The 20,555-nt window shown below is 37.3% G+C and overlaps 1 protein-coding gene across 1 annotated transcript in view; it reads left to right on the top strand.

Moving 5' to 3' along the window:
* The window catches only part of NTNG1 (netrin G1), a 160,016-nt gene extending 139,739 nt beyond the window's left edge, over positions 1 to 20,277 (top strand). Inside the window, exon 9 of the mRNA XM_086617725.1 lies at positions 20,051 to 20,277. Within this exon, the coding sequence (XP_086473851.1) occupies positions 20,051 to 20,277 (227 nt within the window). The remainder of the gene's footprint in view (positions 1 to 20,050) is intronic.
* Positions 20,278 to 20,555: the final 278 nt, after the last annotated feature.

The following is a 20,555-nucleotide window of genomic DNA, read 5'->3' as shown; positions in this document are numbered from 1 at the left end:
CTGCTACCTACAAAGCGTGTGGAATATCGTGGAAATAGAAGAACCTGCAGAAGGAGTAGACTAGAGGGGCTTTGGAGAGAGCTCAAGGACATACCAGTGTCTCTGTGCTGAAAGGAAGGCTTCTGTGAAAAAGATGGATACTGTGAATTAGGTAACACTTGTGTGTGGGGAAACTGGAGAAAATAACAGGTCATAAATCAAGCAGAGAAATGAGGCATAGAAAGGGGGCTAGTTGGCATAGTTAACACCTTATTAAGAGGCACTAAGCTCTTCACAGTCTGCAGCTCTGCACTTCAGGAGATTTACTCCGATAACCTGGTGATCAGACTCGCTTTCTCCAAAGTGAAAAGAAATGGTTCAGTAGCAATATTTATACACGACTTTCAAGAGAACAATTTTTCCAGAGCAAGGTGAAGGACTGGATTGGCGCAAAGAGGTTGTTCTCCTCTTGATCTTGGCCAGGTGTCAGCTTCAAAGCTGCTATTCCATGGCTGTCTAAATTGCTCTAATTGCAAGTGCTGCAATCTCTCTTCTCCCAATTCCAGCTATTTAGTCCCACACTCCTAGCAATCTCCCAGGCTCTTCTTTGACCTTTCATTGAACCATTTTGGATCTAACTCAGCAGGACACTAACCAAAAATGAAGAATAGTTTTCTGCTGTGTTAGTTCTGTGATATGAATCAGTAATGGATTGAGCAAGCAGGAGCACCCTGAGAGAGCATAACTCACTCAGCTGAGGAGTGATGTAACCCTGGCAGCCAGCAGTTAGGCTGGACTAGGCTGCCATGCAACTGTAGCACATCTGTGGGATCAGTATTCTCCTCTTTCCATCGTTAGATGATTCACATTATAGTCTAGCAAGTTGCTTGGATTTTCACTAAAGCCTCATAATTTCAGATGGGTGAGCATAGTTTAAAATAGTTTAAAAACCCACTAACGTAGAGAAAACCAAACAACTCTGAGATTCTCTTGTACCAAAGCAGGATCATAACTTTACGCAGATGGCAAAACAAGGATTCTGCATGCAGAGTCAAAGTGAACAGTGGTGACAGACGTGAGCTTAGTGCATTTCAAATGAGCTCAATTTAAAAAGAGTGACTACAATTTCTAGGGTCTTCAGTATTTTTGGTGCTGTTTCATGGGAGAGTTCTGAACAACTAAATATTAGGAAATTCATGAAAAGTTAAACAAGTAGTATTATTTGTTTTCTTGAGTCAGATGATTTAAAAATTGTTAATATTTGATAGCACAATGATAAATATTTTAATATAGTATATTGCAGTTGGTTAGGAATAGATCAAAAAGATACAAAATAAGCTTCACTAGATAAACTTTTATTAGGTACATGAAATAGAACATAAAGCTTGATAGCAATTACCGTTTAATCTATTCTCCTTTGGAAACATATTGAAGGGGAAACTTATAACTCAGTTAGTTGCCATGAATTATTAAATGTTTTTTCCTTTTAAGCCTGCTCAGTGGCCATAACTTCTATGTAATTTGCCTGCTCACTGCCTTTTTATGAGGACAGAAATAAAGAGATCTGTAGCACCACAGACACGCCCAGATAGGACATTTTTGAGAAGGGGCCTTAGAAGGATCATTTAGGAGTAAATAAAGTGATCTCCATCCTGCTTAACTGCAGATAAAAACTACTGATCTGAGGCAATTACTCAACACTTCCTATCTTGATATTGATGCAACTGACACTAGCACATGCTATTTAAGACTTCAGTAGTTGTTGTTCTAACTTCATTTACACATGTGCAAAGATATCTCTCCCAAGAGATCTTTCTGTTCACAATGGTAATATGAAAATCAAAGTTTAGTTTAGAAGGACCTGATAGGTTTGAACCTGCAAGGTGTTGACTGCCTCCCCTAACAGAAGCTAAACTCCCCCAGTGTTATTGAAAGTAAAAAAATGCCTTTTAATATTATGCCTTAATAAATGGATGCCATGGAAGTAGGTATACCAAGATTCAGTCTACCTGTAAATTTAAATTTTAAAAGACTAGCTTCCACCTCTAATGGATTTCAGAGTTGTTCTAGGTACAGGGGCACACCTGATGTTAAGGTGTCTTTCTGCCCTGAATTTGAACATGCTGAAATGATGTAATCCTAAAGCAATCAGCATTTCCAACTTCAGGTTTGCATTTCTACAGAGCTGAGTATTAGATGTCTTGACTCATTGACAGTATTTGTTAAGAGTAATCTACAGAGGTGAAAAAAAGAATCTCATCAGACTGAAGGTTTTAAAGAAATTTAGTTGAACTAAAGGAGTTATTATTTAGTATCAATAGGTTGAATACCTCAGCAGTGAATTTCTGAAAATGAAGTCCTTTCAAGAGCTGAGCTCTTAACTAAAACACCTAACAGAAGTGCCCTTTTACATTTCCCGATTCCCACTTCACCCTATTGTTTTCTGATCATCTTACCTAGCCTGTTTTAGAGCTTGTCTTCAAAATCTTTCAGTCCCGAGTAGCATGTTTGTCTTCATGCTTCCATGCTTATAGACAGTAGAATATCTTACAGTAGAAAATTAGTAAGCTTGTGCTGAGTTAAGACCAGGGATCGATTTACTCCAGTGTCCTCTATTTGACAGTAGTGGGCTTCAGTGGTATTTCATTCAGCACAGACATCCAAACCATAGGGAGCTACAGCTTATGGATTTTCTTTGCCAAAGAGTTTATTGGTATCTTCATATTTAGTTGGTCTCAATGCATTTATCCTTACTCTGTTTCCTATTATTCAATCCATGATTATTCCATGAAAAAAAAAAAAAACCACCTCTCTTATTGGTTTCTTTGAAAAACACTGCTGAGAGATCTTTTTGAAGGTTGATACATTATCAACTTAATCATTTGCATCCATACACTTACTCATTCTTTAAAAAAACCCTCATCTATTAAGTTTGTACACCATTATCTCCCTCTACAGAAAGTTCGCTCTTCTGTGCTCATCTCGCTCATTCATCTCTCTGCTAATTCCATTCTTCATTACAATTTCTATCAACTTGCTTGCTGCAGAAATTTTACTTCCTAGTCTTTAGTTCCTCTCAATCTCCTTGGAGCTCTTTATAAAAATCACATCTGCCATAGTCCCTTCTCATACCTAAACAAGCCCATCTTGGCAATTAAATAGTAAAATCACAAGTAACAGAAATTTGTTTCTACGTTTTTTCAAAATTCTTGTATCAATATTATTTGCTTCTGCTGGTCTGATGCAACAGACTATCTTCTGGTTTTTGAGAATGATTTGTATAAACTTTTGAGACACACCTCCAGAGCCTGCCTCCATCAACATAGGCAGTAGCCTGGTAACCTCCTAAAGCTCTTCGTATTTAATAATACTTCCTAGATTTTTCCCTTCCCTACCTTACACATCATTTGTTTGCCCTAGAGACTTCCTAGAAAGTTTCTGCTTCTGATGTGTTTAGGAAAAAAATCAATTACTATTTTTTATTACTTTAGTACACTGCTCGAACACTTCTGGCCTTCCTTGTTTTTTTAGCATGTTCTTATAGCTAAAATGTGGGAGTCTGTACTCTTCTTTTTTTTTCCTTCATTTCATCATAATCTAAACATTTTTCTTCACTGTTCGTAAATGTATTTCTTTGTAAAGTTTTGTTTTACTCTGCTAACAATGCAATTTTTATAAAAATACTTTTAAATAGTCATCTTTTTTTTATATACTCACTTTACTCCACATTTTTAATATGGCCAGCTCACCAAATCACCTGCAAGCATTCTGCCCCTTTAGCTTCTCCTTGCATTTCTTTCTAATAATTGCCTACACAATCATCTCCTCTTCCTCTACATCCAGACCACTGAGACATATACTAAATCTTCCAGTAACTACAAGTTCATCTTAAAGTTAAGCATGCAAGTAAATATTTTGACAAGGAACATGAATATGATAAAATTGGGAAAAAGCAGCTTGATCTCATAAATGCCAGTCCAGCTTTTTGTCAGATCTTTGACTACTACCCTTTACCACACAAATTTTAGACAAGCTATTCATATGAATAACAACTATGTACATGAATACAGCTTTACAGGATTAAGCCAATATATATTTAGAGAGGACTGATAGCCCATACAAAAGTACCATTGTGTTCTCCGAAATATTAATGGTATTGTTCTTTCAATTTCTGTCATCCCTGCACAATTTTGAGATATGATTTTGTTGATTATGAACTGTTCTTCTCTCACGTTAGACTACAGTCAATGGCAAAATCATTAAAAGAGACTTTTAATGAAGCCAAGTCAGGCCCATTAAAATTATCTTGGCTTCTAAGGAGAATAATTACATTGTTAATAAAACTTTTACCTATAATCATCAGGTGAGAAGAGGAAGATGTGACAGTGCTGGAAGTTTAAAGATTTCTACAGAGAAGAGGAAAGTTTGATCATAATTCAGTTGTTGGTGATTAATGTCTATAGAAGATTACTTATAACTGAAATCAACTTGAAATAATTATATTAAAGAGACTGTGTTCATTAACATCACTCATTTCAATATACAGCTGGGGTCCACAATGATGAAAGCACTGTGCCCAAAACTGTTTTGTATTTTTATAACTACAGCTTGGACAAGTACTTCTTTATATGCCATTTTTTTTCTTTCCAGTGACTGTCTTTTTGTTCAGATGGAAGTGAAAAACTGTGTGATAACAATTGCAGTGGGGCCACTGGCTAAATCTACTAGAGACCGAGTGGAGTAACTTTCCAAATCTTTCACACTTTTCGGACGTTTATGAAACCCTGTATATTTTCCATATGTACAAAGAATAAAGCATAACAAAATCTGTCTGTGAATAAACCAAAATATTTCTCCAGCTTAAGGAGCCTGTGGGCAAGCTGTATAATGAGCATCTCTGAACAGCTAAAGACAGACACTTTTATCTTTCTGCGACACCTACGTGCGAGCCCCTGCCCTCTATTTCCTGCTTAAATTTGAAGGCTTTTCTGACAGACCCAAGAATCTATTCTTGCACTTCAAAACTGCTAGGTTATAAGGAGCTCAGCCGTAATGTCTCTGGAGGAGCAATTCTCCCTTGAATAGTTATTTAGGTTAACCTTAAGAAATAGGACTGAGCACCTATAGGTCAGGGACACACGAGAGCTACAATCAAAAGAGCTACCAGCTTTGTTACCTACATACACAAACCAGTCCCCATATATGCTGACAGGTGCAGGAGGAACAAACGCCTCCAGTATCCTCAGTATAGAAATAGCTGTCCATAGGAAACAATTCAGCAGGGTGTTCTGTTAATGACGTGCTGCATCACTGAGCTCTGAATGTTACACATACTTTAAATGGGATATGAACTTTCCTTTTAAGCCAGAAGATTCTTGAAATAAGACTCTTACTTTGAAGAGTTTAGAATTTCATTTCCAATGAGAGTAAAGAGAGTTTCGCCGCATGTAGCTGTTTCTTTAAAGAGCTGAAGCTGCATTTTGATAGTGAGGCAATAAGCACTGACTGGCATCCAAGGAGAACAAGTTACTCTCACAAGGTTCAAAAACCTGGCTTACTTCCCACTGATTTCCCGAACAGGAGAATCCCACAATGAGATTTAAACTGGGGTCGTCAGTGTGAGGAAATTCATGTCGCGGGCAAACATAGCATCCTTAAATCAGCCCCATTATGTTGACATTATGCAGCAAAGCGCAGCTCTGTGCAAGGAGGCTTCAGTTCTCAGAAAAAGCATCCTATTCCGCATATCTTTACAGACAGATTATAACAGAGTATTACAACACAAATGTCTAAAAAATTGAGCCAGATGTTTCAAAATGCCTCGAAATACATATGCACACGTGTCATTTGGTACATACCTGGGGAGAAACATGAAAGGCTGCATGTACACAGCATAACTTCTGCAAAGGTTTGAAAATTTGGGTCAAGATTTACACCACCTATCAAAATAAAGCCATATACTGCTATAATTTTTCTGCAATGACCCGCGAGCTTTGCTAGTTCATGCAAAGCCATTACCAATTTAAAACACAACTGAAAAGATGCTAGAGAAGTGTTCTCCAGTTATATCTTCTGTTATTCAGTGGCAACATGACAACTTAGCGATGATGCTGCAAGCCTACGCTGCTCTGCACCATTAGAAGACCTCAACTGTTTTGCAAATACAAAACATTGAGCCACCTAAGATGTGTTGAGCACCTCCCTCACCCCCTCCCACCCATCCTGGCTTTGGCCCAAACCCCTCTCTGTTCCAGTTCCAACCACTTCCCTTTAGCACTCATCCTTCTCTTTTAGCTCATTCTGTAGCTTTTTTGCAGTCTTCAGAAAACCATCATCCCACTCAGATCTGCCATGTTACCACTTAAGAAATGCTGTCTCACACAGGCAGCATAAACCCCTTGCATTTCACACTCATCTCACGCTCTCACTGCACTGGGCCTCTGTTTCAAACCTGAGCAGGTGCCATGCTGGAATGTCTGCTGCCCAAGACGGCACTTCCCTGCAGAGGTTGGCCTTACATGCTGGCTAGCCATGCTTGCTATGTGGCTTCATGGAGCAGGAGGAGGCTTGGCATTTAGCCTCAGTATTTGACTCCTCACAAGGGTCCAGGCATAGACCAGTCCTACAGAAAGTCACTCTACCTGGAATTACAGCCTTTTCGTGTCCTCCAGTATCGGGTGCACCTGTCAGCTGGCGCTCCATGCAGGCATGCAGCAAACGCCGGCTCACACTATAGGAGGCAATGTAAAGGAGTACACACAGTTCTGGAGGAGCTGTGATCAGAGAAGTCAGATTTCCATCGCCATCGCTGCCAAGGCTGCTGAAAAAGAAGGACAAGCATGCGATAGGAGTTGTGGGGGTTCAGGTTATGCAAGGTATGGCTATGCAAGGGGAATGGCAGGGGGAAGAGGACAGGACTGGATCCAAAGAGATGAACTTGTCAGGAAATACAGCTTCATCATCCAAATTGTCTTCAGCAGAAATCTGTTTCCATTTTCTCTGAGATTTCTACAAAGAAATATACGTAGACATTAGGTTTTAAAATATACTCAGACATTGTGATTTAAAAGAATACACAACATTCTAGAAGTATATTTTTATAAAACTTGAGCATTTATTGTGTGACCCTTCTCTAAATTAAAGGTGAGTATATGAGTTTGTAATGCTGTTATAGGCACAGCTTCTCAGGAGCATGAGAAAATGACCAAGGTCTTGGCTTTTCCGTCTTAAGTGTGAGTGGAAGACATTTTGAGTAACAGAATTATTTCTTTTCATCATGAAGTTTAAGGATATTGATACAATAAGTCTTTAGAAATATAAAACACGCTCATTATAGAGGAATTAATTTTGTCTAGATTAATGGAGATATCTCTGGGTTTTTTTCAACTCTGGCATGACTTGACAATCTAAAAATTGGAGAAAATAATTTTAAATAAAATAAAGCAAGTACTTTGAAGTGAAATCATATTTTACAGTTATCTATTCCTTGAGGATTTGAGGTTATTTCAGTCTTCGCTAATAATTAAATTTTAACACCTTTGTGCATCAGGATTGATAAACAGAAATATAAGTATGTTAATCAGCATGTCAAAATAATGCAAGAACCGTATAAAGCAGAGAGGGAAACAGTTCTTACTCATGACAGTCTTTTAACTCTGGACTTTTTAATATCCTAAATTATCTTAACATTTTATCATAGCAAGCAATATCAACACCCATGTTTAGAGGCATTATATTATTAGTTCATATGTATGTAAAAAGAACTTTTCAGACATTCACCCAAACACATGTTGAATGCTCTAAGTGTAAGCCAGGTCTGGTTTTATTCAGATGTTTTCTGCATTGTAGCAAAACTGTAGAGTTGATAAAATGAGATTAGTGCAATGGTGTTATATTGCAATAACTTATTAGTAGCAGTCTGCATAATAATATTGCGAAAAATATGTAGGTTGCCTGTATGCAGTCTTCATCTCTATAGGTCAATGTGTAATAAGGAATTTAAAAATTCTAACTGTGTTATTATCAAACCATCACTTTTGAAAAGACAAATAATCAGAGCTTTTAAAATTGTGTTAAGAGGCAATACAATTAGATAAACAAAGAGTTATTTTGTGTTTTGGTGTGAGCATCTTTTGGACATTTTTGCTGAATGATGTGATATTATAAGTCAGTTTAAAAAGTGTTTTCAGCTAAAACACTGGCTAATTCTGTCACATTGGTTACACTTGCGTAGCACATCACAGAAAAACTAGTGTGCCTGAAGAAGATTGTGTGGGAAAGTGAGCATCTATTATCGCTGTTTTCCCATCAAATGGCTGCTCTGTCATGAAGATAAACGCACAATGATACCTAAAGCAAGTCTGTCTGTAGCAATTAATATCACTAATGAAAATGGTCATGAAGCAGCTAATAGTTTTAATTATTTGATACATTAATTTATTAGTTCTCATTTTTGCTGAGTGCTACATGCCAGCTGTTTGAGTCATCTTATTGATATTCTGGTGAAAAGAGTAGGAAAGTAAAGTATTACACAGATTGAAACCCCACTTACAGGAGAGCATGTTATCATCCAGTATATCTCAGAAAGGAATTATATAAGAATCCACCTGTTGAGTGTCATTTTGTAATTTTACTGTAATAGTTAAAAATATACAATAACAGATAATATTTGTAAATGCTAAGATAAAGCAGAAAGAATAAAAAAAACGTTAGGAAATCTTTACTATGTTCCTGATATATGAATATGAAGCTGCTAAAGTTTTGACTGGTGATATTAGAAGGAGGTACATACGTGACACCAGTATTTCCAATTGTCAGAATATTTAAACATCTTTCACAATTACATATGACACTTAAGTGGACAAGATTGTCTATTCCTTTTTTTAAACTTAATAGTTTATAAGCCTTTTTATAGCTGAGAGTCTCCAAACTCCCCTGGAAACAGTAATCAACTCTGTTGTTGCATTTATCTAATAAACAGTGCAATCTAGTAAACAGAACTGGAATTCACAGGACTCGTGTTCGTTCCCTTCTTTTGTTAGCGTAGGCAAATCATTTGACTTTCCTTGGCATCAACCTCTCCATTGTTCACTGGCAATAACAACTCTTACTCTGAAGAGCTTTGAGACACCTACAGGGCAGTGGTTTTATCCCCGTTCTAGAGCTAGCTCAACAAAAGCAATCTGAAGCATTTCATCCACTTTCAAAACAATAAGTCGATGCGGATTCAGAAAGATCTGATTCCCAGCATTGTCGCTTTAACAAAGAAAAAACATCCTTCACATTTAGTATGTTTTGTAGGAACTATATAAATGTTTTACCTTTACCTTTGTGTTGTAACTAATGTTCACATAAATTCTGAATGTTCATCTCCTGAGAGATTCTACACCATTTACTTTGGACATTGGTGTTTCGGTCTCCTATAGTAGAGTATTATCCTGGTTTCTTAAATCTATCTGCTTTGAAAAATACGCACAAGAGGAATATGTAATGACGTATAAACTTGGCTTCACCTTGTGCTCACTGTAACACAGCTGATCATAATTCACATTTACACAAGGTGTGACTCTGCTTTTTTAGATACACAGAATCACAGAACAGTTTGGGTTGGAAGGGACCTCAAAGATCATCTAGTTCCAACCCCCCTGCCATGGGCAGGGACACCCTCCACTACTCCAGGTTGCTCAAAGCTGCAAAAGCTTATATACCCACTCCATTTTAATATCTTTGATATTTGTGATAATGTGGTTAAAGATTGCTGATGTTTCCATTACAGATGCTATTTTATGTAGTTTAGAAGTTGATCATAGCATATATTTCCAGTACATTTTGTTACTAATTTTTCAAAATGCCCCATGCAAATGGCTTTAAGCTAAAGCAGCAAGAAGAAAGTTTGCAACATTGAAATTATTTTAGATCGCAAATCTAAACATAGATGGAGTAGCAGTGTTCAAAATTTAACTTGACACGAATATAGCATCTTCTGTGTAAAAAATAAATACCAAGTCTGTTTTAAAAAACTAGCCATTACAATCCAAAATCATTACTTGTAAGTCAAAGAATTTTTCTATGCACTGTTTGCTATACATAGCAAGTATTGTAAAATAAAATTAGCAGAACCAACCTTACTCCATCTGAGTTATTAAAATACTAGCTCTTTCTTAACACCAAAACCAGAACATACATTATTAAGCTACAACTACTATGCTGCTTTGGGCAATAAAAACTTTAAATAACTCATTAGTCTCCTCTCCTTTATCAATCATATCATGAATACTTTTGCTGAAATTGCCAGAGAGCGCACACACATCTATCACATATCATCACATCACATACACATGCACAAAAACATATTGTAAATTTGGGGAGCAAAAAACTAGGGAGAGAATAATTTACTTTTTTAAAATACTGTCATTAAATAACATAAGATTGCAATTTTATCAAAGTTCTCACTCAGCAGCTCACTGAAATAATTATAAGTTTTGTCTACAAAGAACTTCAGGATCCAGAGTCATGCAGATGTTTTGAGGAATACCAATACATCCAATATTTGTCCTCAGATTAGTAGTACTGTGGAATTAATGTCATCATTAATAGAAGCCACCAACACATTTTCTCACTCTCTCTCTCTCCCCCCCACCAACTTTGCCCTACAAAATTTTAGGAAAATAATTATTAGAGTAATTCTAATCCCCTAAATCATCAGGAAATATTTTCAGTTGTGATTATCTTCTCTGGGTTTACTGCCAAACAAAGTAATACATGTGTGGGACTATTTCATGGGTTTTGAAAGTCTTCAATGCGGCATTTGTTGGGAAGAACAGTAGGAAGAAAAACTTGTCTTTGTAAACAAAGAGAAATTATTAAAGTTCTTTTGTGTCCAAAACACTATTGCAAGTCAAACACCCTAGCAGCTAAGGACGCAGGAACATTCAGCCTTTTATATAATTCATAATCATGTATTTGAATTGCTGACCTTTGCATCCTCCTGCTTTAGTTTGCTCTCCAGGCTTTCTTCTGCCTTTTTGTGCTCTGTAAAAGCGATACATGTTGCAGCTTTGTTTAATAGTTCTTGGGAACTTCAAGAAAATACTGTTGTCGTGCATATGCTGCTGTTCAGGCAAAGCCACCCCGATAGGTTTCTGGATAGGACTGAACTGCCTGACCATAGGTGTCTAGTGCTGCTGCTAAGGAGCAATGGCAGCTGGTGGTTCCACGGGGTGACAGCAAGCCAGGACCAGGAGGGGACTGGTGCAGGGGAAGGGAGAAGAGGGGACAGCAGGGCAGAGAGCTCTCCAGCACAGGGTCCCTTCCGCAGCACCCAAGTCAGGCAAGCTGAGCCGAGCAGCTCCGGAGGCAGTAGCAGGGTCAGTCACAGCCTGCAGACTGCCAGACAAGCCTCTAGTGGGAGACAGGTCTGGGGTCACATCAGGAGGTCAAACGTGCAGGGCCAGGATGGGCCAAGCTCACCGGGTTGCTTGGGCAAGGACCAAGGCAAGGGCCTGGGTTCAAATGCACTCCTGGGCTGGTGGACAGAAGGTGCTTGAGTGGTGGCTTCACATGAGGCTTTTCACAGCCCTTGCTCACAACTCAGGGGTTCCCACAAGAGCTGTGTCCAGTGCCTGTTGCACAGCTGCACTGGATCAGAGCAGATGTCAAACACAGGCAGGGAAGCAACACTCCAGATGGAGGGCTGCAGGTTGCCCATGGTGGTCAGAGCCTGCCAGCACACTCAGGGCCCCAACAGCCACCCAAGACAGGCAGGCAGTCCTCTGGCAGACCTCCTGCCACCGCTCCCACAGCCTAAATCTCTCATAGGTCTTAAAACATACCTGCCAGCTCCATGTAAATGTCTGAAATGCCCTCTGGCACCTCTAATGGCAGTAGTTGCTTGTATTGAGGGAATGAAATCCCATGCTCCAACTGTTCACAGGGCCTTTTGATGACCACTTCATCTGTTGTATCTGAGGAGTTTTTGTGCTTATTGATAGTGGTTACATCCAAACCCTGACCTTGCTTTTAGCATTAGACAAAAAATACCCACAACTCTGTAGTTTCAATTGCTTCTCTTCCTAGTTAAGGAAAGAGAAGACGGATCATGTAAGAATGTTGATTTATCTCCAGAAAGATAGAAATAATGGCACTGCAGCTTACAGCTTTGTAAGTGGAATATGAATGATAGGGGTATGTAGTCCCTTTTGAGCAACTAAAGCTATGATGTAGCTTATTGCTCTCCTGAGATTATCCTAAAATATGATGAGGGCCATACCAATTCAGTGGTGCTCCTCTTTAAGCAAAGCAATAAAAAGAATAAGGAATTTTTTTCCCTGACTTTTGGGAAAAATCATCTTGTTTTGGAGAAATATAAAATTGGAACCATGAAAATCAGAAAACTGAAAGGTTAATCAATCATTTCCTGAAACTGAGAAAGATTGGAAGGTATTATCTCAACCATAATTCCTAGATAACTAAATCTGGATTTGTTTTCAGACATTCCAACACGCAATCTTTTGTTGTTTCTGCCAAAGCTGCTATGGCTTCTCTATTGTGCGAGAGTATGAATTCCAAATTCAGTTCTCCCCCTTGTCCTTTTGACAGATTTGATGTATTTCTTCTCATTAGCTTTTATTAATTAAATCCAAGGATTTTAGATTCAGAATAGAGATGGAAAATGAGAAAGCATGGACACAACCTGTGAAATACAGTAACTTTCTACCTCTGCTATCCTTATATCATGGTTAAAATAAAATTTGTTCTGTAGACGATTTTGCGCTTTCAGTAGTGGGATGTAATCAACTAAGCTTACCCATGAAACAGGAGAGAGGACACACCATTCTGCGGCTGTGTGCTGAGAACTCTGAATAGTCGCTGCCTCTTCTTGTAGAAACTCTGAAGATTTTTCCTGCAATTTGATTAGAACTGGCTTAGCTTTCAAGTGAGAGTTGTGCAGAAAGAAGAGAAATTACATGTAGGCAAACAATCTAAAAATGCTACCAGAAATTTTCAGCAAACACAGTACCTCCATCACCCACCTATTCATTTAATCTCTAATAACTTAATAAAACTGGTTTGATTAAAAAAAAAAAAAAAAACAAGTGTCATTTCAATTGTGCCTCTAACAGACATTTCTAAGACAAGCCAAGATGAAGATGTCTGCCTTTAGAAACTGCTCTCACTTGGTCAATGCTTATTTCCTTGTATTGCTGGCAATATCATTAATCACAGCACTGTTTCAACTTTGCAGCAGAAATCTTTGTATTAATGTTCATCATTTTATGACCATGGTTTTGACACAGTAAGATACGCTTTAGGCTTGTACTTGTCTACACTGATTTATTTTGTCTTAACTTCAGAACATGCTGTGGTAGATAAGCACAATTCAGTTTTCTTTTCATGCTATCAAAGCATCTACCTTGTCTTGACTTGACAGTATCCTAAGATAGTTTTACTGATCCCACTACAGCAAACGTTGAATTAGTATCCCTTAAAAAAAAAAAAAACACATTATGAATATCTCATTTAAAAGAGCAATAGCTTTTTTCATATTGAGTATGTCTGTGGTTTAAAACCACTGAAAAAGTCTGATCAACACTGATGTGTATTCATGATAGCAAAACATATAAAAACCATTTGGCAGTAACTGTAACTTGTAACAACAAATTTAATTCTAATAATAATCTAACAGTAGATTTAATTGGGAGACAGGCAGGGAGAGAAATCTAAGTGACAAAACCTCCAAGTCATTTATTAGCCACTGGTTATTCAAGAGAATGAAATACTTAAGTTATAAAAATTTGAGGTTTTGTCATGCGCTGCGCAACACTAATCATAAAAGCAATAGCTGTAACCTTTGAGAAGAAACCTGACTACTTACAAGTTTGCCCATGCCCTTATATCCTCATTCCTAATATTTACTTTATATGGGTAAAATCTCATGAGTCAGTGTTGCTCCACATAGAGATCTTTAACACATAACAAGAGTATATTGTATTTTCAGGATTGTTTTCAAATAATAGAAATAATTTGTTGTTGCTAACTCTGGCAATTTGAAAATATTTTGATTGTACTCACTTATGTTCCAATACAACTGGAAACAATTTTAAACCTTTGCATTTGAATGAGACTAAGTGTTTTGCATTCCCCAATTCCATTAATGTCTATTTGACAAATTGTGGGGAAAACATTATTAATACCTTCAGGACTGCAGAGGTTTTCTTGTGCATGTTTGCTGTATGTATGTGTAGATGTTTGTATTCTTATTAAGCATACACACAAGCTTCCTCTTTCTTGCAATTTCTTTTACATTCTGTGATTGTTTTTACCATTTATTGATTAAATGATCACATTTTAAGAGAATAATGCCTGTTAGTTACAGAATCTTTATAGTAGTCATAGGAACTAATTCTGTATTTGACAAGAAATTGCTTGTGCTTGGCCTCAATTTACTGAGCTTATTTATGTAGCGGGATGAAACCTCCTCATTTTTTCCGTTTTTTTCTTGGCATTTCAACATTCTGTTCAACAACCACTGCATATATTGAAGCTACCTATGAGCATCATTACTGAAAACATAGGTTTCACTATGCTTGTTTTTTTACTCACTTATTGTGCAGAGATGGAATATTCTGTTAGCATGTGTGCTGAAAACTTCCTCATAAATGAACTCAAGTAACATTCTTTACTAGATAAGATGTACCAAGGAAACAGACGCATTAGAGAAAAAACAGCCAAGAACAATTTCTTCAGTCACTAGACCTGCATGCTTTCAAAGTTATGAACAATGGATGGAATCCAAGGTCAAAAAACTCTCATGATTTCAGTAGTGCCATTCACACAAACTACTGACAAACAGTATGGAAAATTCACTGCAGCAGAAGTAGGGTCAAAGCTCGCATCATTGCTTTAGAATAGACTGAAATGTTGTGTGATATATTCAGAGCTGTCAACCCACGAACCTGTCCAGGGACTATAATACACATGATCTGGGAGACAAAAAGGAGAAAAGTGAAGAGATGGTTTTTAAAAGATAGGGAGAGAGAGAAGGCTGTAACAAATGATACCACAAAAAGAGCACACTGAAGAAAAATATTGATGAGAGAGATCATACAACACATTGCTTGAAATTAAAGACTTAAGAATTTGAGAAAGGAAGCAAGGACCTCTAATAAAAAGTTTTCTTTCCATGACTTTATCATTAATGGTCTTTATGCTGTTCCCACAAACAATGAAAATGTCATAATAAACCAGATTTTGATGCAGAAAGTGAACACCACCTATCCCACGTAAGGTGTCCTTGGGAATACGTTCATTTCTCTTTTTTAGGTCAATAGCCTGTCCTTTCTCATATTCCTGTGGCTGACTCATCTGAATAAGATGCTACTTTAGGCAAGCTCTACAAAAACTAAAGTAGCACAAAGAAAGGTACAAAATGTATTTTCTCCCCTCTTGGATGGCCTTCAGGAAAGACAAGAGGCTAAAAGAAATTGTGTTTAAGTCCAATAGTGTATTGCTTTCCTGTCTGAGCAGTAGGCAGACCAAAAGGCCTGTGCATGTGCTCTGAAGCTTCCCAGACTCAGTAACCAGAAAGAACTTAAGCCAACAGCACAATGCTGTGCCTGAGGTGGCCCTCCAGATCGAAGTGAGCAAGACTTGCATTTGTGTTACTATGTCTATATTGCGGCTTCAGAACCAAAATCAGTCACAGCTGTCCATCTCTTTTCTTGCAAGAAGCTGTGAAGGTATTAAAGTTGAGATTTGGACAGACTCAGAAGTTTTCATGTATTTGGATTTGAACATTTAAGAAGAAAGTAGACATTTGTCGAACAACTATGCTACTCTCAATACATTTCATTAAATAACCAATATAAATTCTGTGAAACACTAGCACATCACTTACCCCTTGAACTGCTGGAGCTGGTTGAAAGACTGGATATTTTCCCCTTGATTTTCTTTTTTATTCTATTTCCAAATGTAATAACATTGGAATTACAGATCAAGAATATTTTGTGACTTGTGGCAAGGCATCTTTCATCATCCTTCATAGAGGTCTTAGCCTAAAAAAGAGGCTTCAATATTTCATTAATGATTACTTCGGAAAAGATGTTTACATTTTAATTCAAAACAAATAATATCTCTTACTAATTACAGGGGGGGAAGGCGGGGGGGGGAGGGTGTTGCTCCAAGGATAGAAAATCTTCAAGTAGCTATATCCATTTTTACAGGTGGCTTTTTTTCTGTCTCCTTTGTATAGTGTTTTAAGGATCTCATAATTAGACCATAGCTTGGACTGTAAATTGAATTACGAAATAACATTTTAAATTTTCCTTTATTTTACTTTAAATATTTCACTTCCCACAGAAACACAGATCTAGAGTCTGTACTCAGAAATGTCCCCAAAAAAGGCCTGCAAAGTTCTCCAGAGCAAATCAGATATATGTTTTATTTCTCAAATTATCAATTTGATGTCCTGTCTTCTAATTAATGAAGATCTGCCAGCAAATCCACAGCTAGTTCAGCCACAAGTTTTAATAGTCATACGTGATTACTTCAGAATTAGTTCTTTTACTTGCATCACTTCTCCGTGTTTCAATCTTTGATCAGAACTTGATACCTGATGTCTTTCACATTAATTCAAACTAATTTTTCATTATTATTACTTTTAATGATGAAGATAAGGCAGAGCTGGTTCAACATCTCTCAGCAGTGATGGCAACGTTTCACTGCTGGGAGTGTAAGGGGCGAGGGCATGGCAGGTAGGAGAAGGTAGGAGGGGTACAACAGGCAGGAAAGCCCTGTATTGCCAGGCTTGCTGCTCCTGCTGCTTGGGGAAACGGAAGGGCCAAGGGCCAGGCACATGCTGGGGCTCCACCAGCCCTACCCGCACCCACCTGCACCACCTCTCCTTGGGCTTCACACAGAGCAAGGGGTCTGCAAGGTCCTGGTCCTTCCTGCCCTGCTCAGCAGCTCCCAAGGTCACTGCCTTCTTCGAGTAAAGCCTAGAGCCACTTCTGAAATAAAACGCGTCATAACATGTATCCTAGCAAAATACTGTGTTAATATTAGAAACATTGTTAATTTTCATAACAACAATTGACATACTTGCCTTGCTTTGGTATTGGCAGCATGTCGACTACTTTTGTTTAAGGCATAAACTTTGTTTTAAATTCCACTGAAAGTACTTTTCTTCATGCTGCTGATGTGCTACACTCATTAGCTACAGCTAATACAATTTCTAAATTGAATAAACATAATTAGTTAATATTAAAGTTTTAAAAGTAATCCTGACCATGCTTTCAGGAAGGTGGAAACAGTGTTAAGAGTTGGTCAGAATAAAATTAAAACAAAATTGACAAAAAATTAAGAATGGGATTTCATAACATCTTCAGAATTGTTTATTTAACTTCCAAATCACCACAATTGCTATCTACATGATACATACCTCTGTGTGTGCAAGAGAAAGAGATACAAGGATGAAACTGAGGCAAAGAAAGCTCAGACAATACAAGCTTTACAATTCAAGAATTTTCAGCTAAGTAGTGGCTTGCGGAGACCGTGAAAATCTACCTGTTTATAATTTAAATGTGTTTCTGTGGGTAAATTCTGAAAAGTATGCCAGAATAATGAAGGAAAGCTTTTGGTTCATGCCTTCTTTAAGTTTATTTTAAAAACGTTGTAATGAGAAATAGATGGTCTGATTTAAAAATCAGCATTTATAACATTGTATCCAGAGTTTGTAGACAGCATGATTAGAGGCGTTTGATAGCAGCCTGCATGAGTGCGCCAGGCAGAACAGCCAGTATGTAGCAAAGCACTTCAGCCACACGTATCCAGCAATCTGTAACTACCCATCAGAAGCTGGGCTGATGACCTCTTAAAACGTCAAAATAAGTTTAAAAATAGGAAGGCAATTGGAAAATAAATTCAGTTTACTGAATACTTGGAAAAGTTTGGATAATATATTCAGGGCCAAACACGGCATGAGATATCTCATTGCTGTTTAAGAAGTGGTATTTAATTAACTATTGATTTCCACTCAATTATTCAAGCCAAACAATGGTCAGTATTGATGGGACAGATATTTCTCCATTTTCATTGCCTGAAGTGTAGGAAGCATCCCAGCACTGAGTAGTCTAGAACAAGCAGATTCGGTAGCTGTATCATCAGATAAGATATTTGATTTTGTATATTGATACAGCTAAATATATATAATATGAATAATAAAGTCAGCTTTAAAGATATATAGCCTTAGTTTTAAGAGATGTAACTCGAATATTGAGTTTTAAAATACAGTTCATTTTTTTTCCCGTTATTATATATTTCTGGGTTAGTCTCACCACAATTTTTTGATGGTGATTTACTGCTCCTCATACATAATATAAACACTTTTTGTAATGTATATACAGAACATTAAAATTCAGACATATGGCTGTGATCAATACGCGTTGTTTGTTGTACCTTAATATTCAAATTTTGACATTACAATTCAGAAACTGGACAACAACGTTAAATCTGTAGCTCTTAGTAAAAAAACTTTGATTGCTAAAGGAATCGCTCAAAAAAATATTTAACTGTTCTCTCTCAATTGCATCTATAACTTTCTAACACACTGCATTATTATTTGGCCCACTTGGATGCAGAACATTAGAAAGCAGTTGTTACAGAGTCCTTCTAGAGCAAAAAAAATATTTTTCTGAAAGCAAGTCAGGACAGATAAGATTACGAGTAAAGTTGCTAGTACACAAAATTGTATAGATTTACGTAGAATTGCATCACTTAAGAACTTGGACTGTTTTGATTTTAGTTCTCATAATATTTGGATTGCTTATAAAAATAAGTAAATTCACATTTATGAAACTGTTCTTTTTTGTAGCAATAAATAGCAATGTTTAAAGTAAAATTAACAATAATTTCCCTATTCTTAATTATTTAGGGTATTTCCAGGCTAAGCTATGCATAAACAGTGTATAATATTGAGTCTACTTCAAAACCAAATAATCTTTTCCCTAATTCTCTGAGGGAAAATTTTTACTGTTACGTTCTGCCTAGATGGTAGGTGCAAGATCTTTACTAAAATTGCCGGTCCTCTAGAAGGCAGAGCTGTAATCTAGCACACGTTCTACTAGTGATACCATCTAGACTAAAACACACATTGACACATTTAAGTAGTATGTTCCTCATATCTCTACATATTTACCCACTGAAACATTTAAATTGATATCAAGTAATACGAAGTAAAGCTGCCAATTCTTCCAACGTGATAATACTGTGCAGCTCTCAAACTTTTGCCTGTATTATTTTCTTTTAATTCTTTTATGAAATCTGACTTCTGAAGTTATTATATCAGGCTACAGTATCTAACTAAGATAATTTTAAGATGCCAGTTACCCTTGTACAAAAGCAGCAAATCTAATTAAGAAGAAATATTTGATCTGTAATGGAAATAGCAACATTATCTTTTATTTCCATATGTATGCACCATATAATCTCCATCGAACAGAAAGCTGAAGTTCCTGTCTGTGCTTGCCGTATCTTTTTTGTGTAATTTTTTTCATATAATACATGCAGTTCTTGATTATAAACCCCTGCCTTCTCATACAGATCTTTTTACTTCAGCAAAGCCATGTTGCATTTTTAACCCCTGTTCATGCTTTCCAAAAGCTCTAGGTATGTTGGGCCTTTCAAATAATAACATACTGACCTACAGATCCAGTTCAGTGGTAACTATAAAAATGCAGACACTGACACAAGGCAGGTATTAATATTCATATTATTTCATTGTTAATCATTATTCATATTAATTCAGTAATTGATATTATCATAGTCAGCAGTGTGAAGTGAATTACATGATTCTCCAAGACTACAGCATAAAAAAATAAAAATAAATGAGAAAATATCAAATAAAATAAAAAATTCAAACTCGAAGTGTTTAGAAAAAGCCACATCCCCTGTTTATATGTCTCAGGAAGAGGGGAAAGGTAGTGTTTTAGTTCTAGTTTAAGTGCCAAGTTTCTCCTGTAGATGAACTTACATTTATTCTGCTTTTTTTTCCCCTCCCTCCCCTGCTATCTTGCAGCAAACGTATGTGACAATGAACTACTGCATTGCCAGAATGGAGGAACATGCATCAACAACGTGCGATGCCAGTGCCCTCCGGCTTACACTGGCATTTTATGTGAGAAGTTGAAGTGTGAAAGGGATCCAGGAGGCTGCAGCCAGAACTCCGGCCAGGGGGCGGTATCACAGGGGCCTCTATTGCTGCTGGCCGCTCTCCTAGGAGCAGCTGGGCTTTGCACACGCTAGGCTGCGGACGGTCGATGGTATCACATTCAGACTCTGCTTCAAATGAACATGCCACATGAAAGCAAAACAAAATCCAAGCGTTTGTTACCAAAATTTAAAAAGGAAAAAAGTGAGAAAAAATAACCACATCCCAACTAGGAAGGCCTGACTGAACTAAGCCATATTACTCAGTTGCAGACAGGGCTCTGGGCCAAGACTGTTCATTCACCTCTGACTCGAGACAAGTTGGCAGCTGCCTGTCCTGTCAAATCAATGCTAGCTGCAAAGCGTACCCGGGA

This window comes from Tauraco erythrolophus, chromosome 10, assembly GCF_009769465.1.
Source record: "Tauraco erythrolophus isolate bTauEry1 chromosome 10, bTauEry1.pri, whole genome shotgun sequence".
In the NCBI taxonomy this organism is placed as follows: Eukaryota; Metazoa; Chordata; class Aves; order Musophagiformes; family Musophagidae; genus Tauraco; species Tauraco erythrolophus.
The sequence above is the reverse complement of the archived record's forward strand: the minus strand, read 5'-3'. Positions and strand labels throughout refer to the sequence as shown.